The 1,739-nt window shown below is 37.6% G+C and overlaps 1 protein-coding gene across 1 annotated transcript; it reads right to left on the bottom strand.

Annotated features, from left to right (window-relative positions):
- Nucleotides 1-727: 727 nt before the first annotated feature.
- LOC144547317 (uncharacterized) lies at nt 728-1,535 on the bottom strand. Its single transcript, XM_078295933.1, has 2 exons — nt 1,435-1,535; nt 728-992 (listed from the first exon to the last, which is right to left on the bottom strand). The coding sequence occupies exons 1-2, from the start codon at nt 1,533-1,535 to the stop codon at nt 728-730; spliced, it is 366 nt and encodes a 121-aa protein (XP_078152059.1).
- Nucleotides 1,536-1,739: the final 204 nt, after the last annotated feature.

Raw genomic sequence — 1,739 nt, 5'->3', positions numbered from 1 at the left:
AGATCAGTTTTTTTGTGGGGCAGTGTGTCGTACGTACGGTCACGTGCATGCCCACCCCACCCCACCCCACTCCGATGAGGATGTGAGGTTAATCGATTTAGAGATGAAATATAATGGAGAAGAGAGGGACGTACTTAATTTTGTGTTTTTTTTTTAACTTCCAACAAATGCAATCTTCGTGTCCCCTTTAAAGAGGTAAAATAACATGGAGGTGGGTCCTTTTGCATCTTGCGTTAATCATTAAACTATTCTGATACTAAGTTAAAAGCCGTGCCACTGCCACATAGAAGTTTGAGTACACAAGATTAATGGTAACCAAATATAGGATTTTGTTCAATGGAAGAACATGTGCTTGTCGGCCACTCTCTCTCTCTCTCCCTCTCCCTCTCCCTCTCCCTCTCCCTCTCAATACAATGTTCATGAATCATCATGCATGTGGGTATTGGGTAACATAGCAAAAGCATAAAACCCTGAGTTTGATTACTCCAACGATCGATGGTTCAAACTTCAAACGCCAATAAATACAAAAATAAAAATAAACTTAAAACGTCAAAGACATGTTTAACATATATAGGGGCAGGTACTATGTACATAATCTAATACACGCATGACCTAATTAATATAAACTATCTATCTTACATACTTCCTAATTTCTTTTCACATCATGCCAACATACATACATATATAATTAAGCTGCCATGCATACTAATCTCTAGCTAGGCGTTGCTCAACACAAAACATCCTTTAGCAGCTTGTACCGGCGACCAGTTGCCTTAGACGATGACGAAGAAGAACCCGGAGTGATGTTTTTTCCACGGCAAACGATCTCTTCACGGTCCATAACCTTAATTGGTTTTACCTTTTCGGTATGAATTACAAGCTTCTTGCTTTGGGTAATTCCCTGCTTGGAGTTGCTTTGTTCTTCCGTTAGACACCAGTCGCATACTTGAGCATCCTCTGAACCTTTGTGGCTGTAATAGTTGGTGCAGTAACTGTACATCCCAAAGTTCAAGTCAGTAACATTTTATGTATCAAATTAATGCTGCCAATTTTTACAATATTGTTAGCTATATATAAGCCTACTTTGATCTCTCTTTTTTACATAAATTGATTTAATGAGTACGGGTTATTCTGATGGAAAACAGTAGATTGATTCTATTACTCTAACATATAACTATGACAATAATCTCAAGTTTTCATATGTTAAAAAAAAAGAAGGAAAAAATTTACAAAAAAAACCTAATTAGTGAGCAACACATGCGTTAAGTTAAACATTCATTGATTCAAACCCTGAACCAATATGATTAATGAAACGATTTTCCAAACTCATGAGCTCTAATCCTAAACATTGACCTAGTTTAGTATAGATTTTTTTACAAAGGGATAAAAATATATAAAATAAAATGCTTATTTAGGAGTGGAAAATATGCATACGAGTGTTGAAAGCGAGATTGGCAGCGCCTGCACTGAAAAAGCTTTTCCGGGAAGCCTATGTCGCCACACATACAGCAAACTGTATCGTTAGACTTTGCCATGGATTGAGGGAGGGAAAGAGAGAGAGAGAGAGAGAGAGAGAGAGAGAGAGAGGCAGACAGGGAGAGGGAGAGGGAGAGATGATGATGAGAACAATATTGAGAGTGGAAAGAAAGTGGGGGTATTTATAAAGGAAAAGTTATGCGAAATGTAAATGTAGTGCACGTGGTTTGAGTAGACCTTTTGGATTTTTTATGGTTACATAC

The sequence above is a fragment of the Carex rostrata genome, chromosome 2, assembly GCF_964058835.1.
Source record: "Carex rostrata chromosome 2, lpCarRost1.2, whole genome shotgun sequence".
NCBI classification, from domain to species: domain Eukaryota; kingdom Viridiplantae; phylum Streptophyta; class Magnoliopsida; order Poales; family Cyperaceae; genus Carex; species Carex rostrata.
Note: the sequence above shows the minus strand (reverse complement) of the source record. Positions and strands in the feature narration are given on the sequence as shown.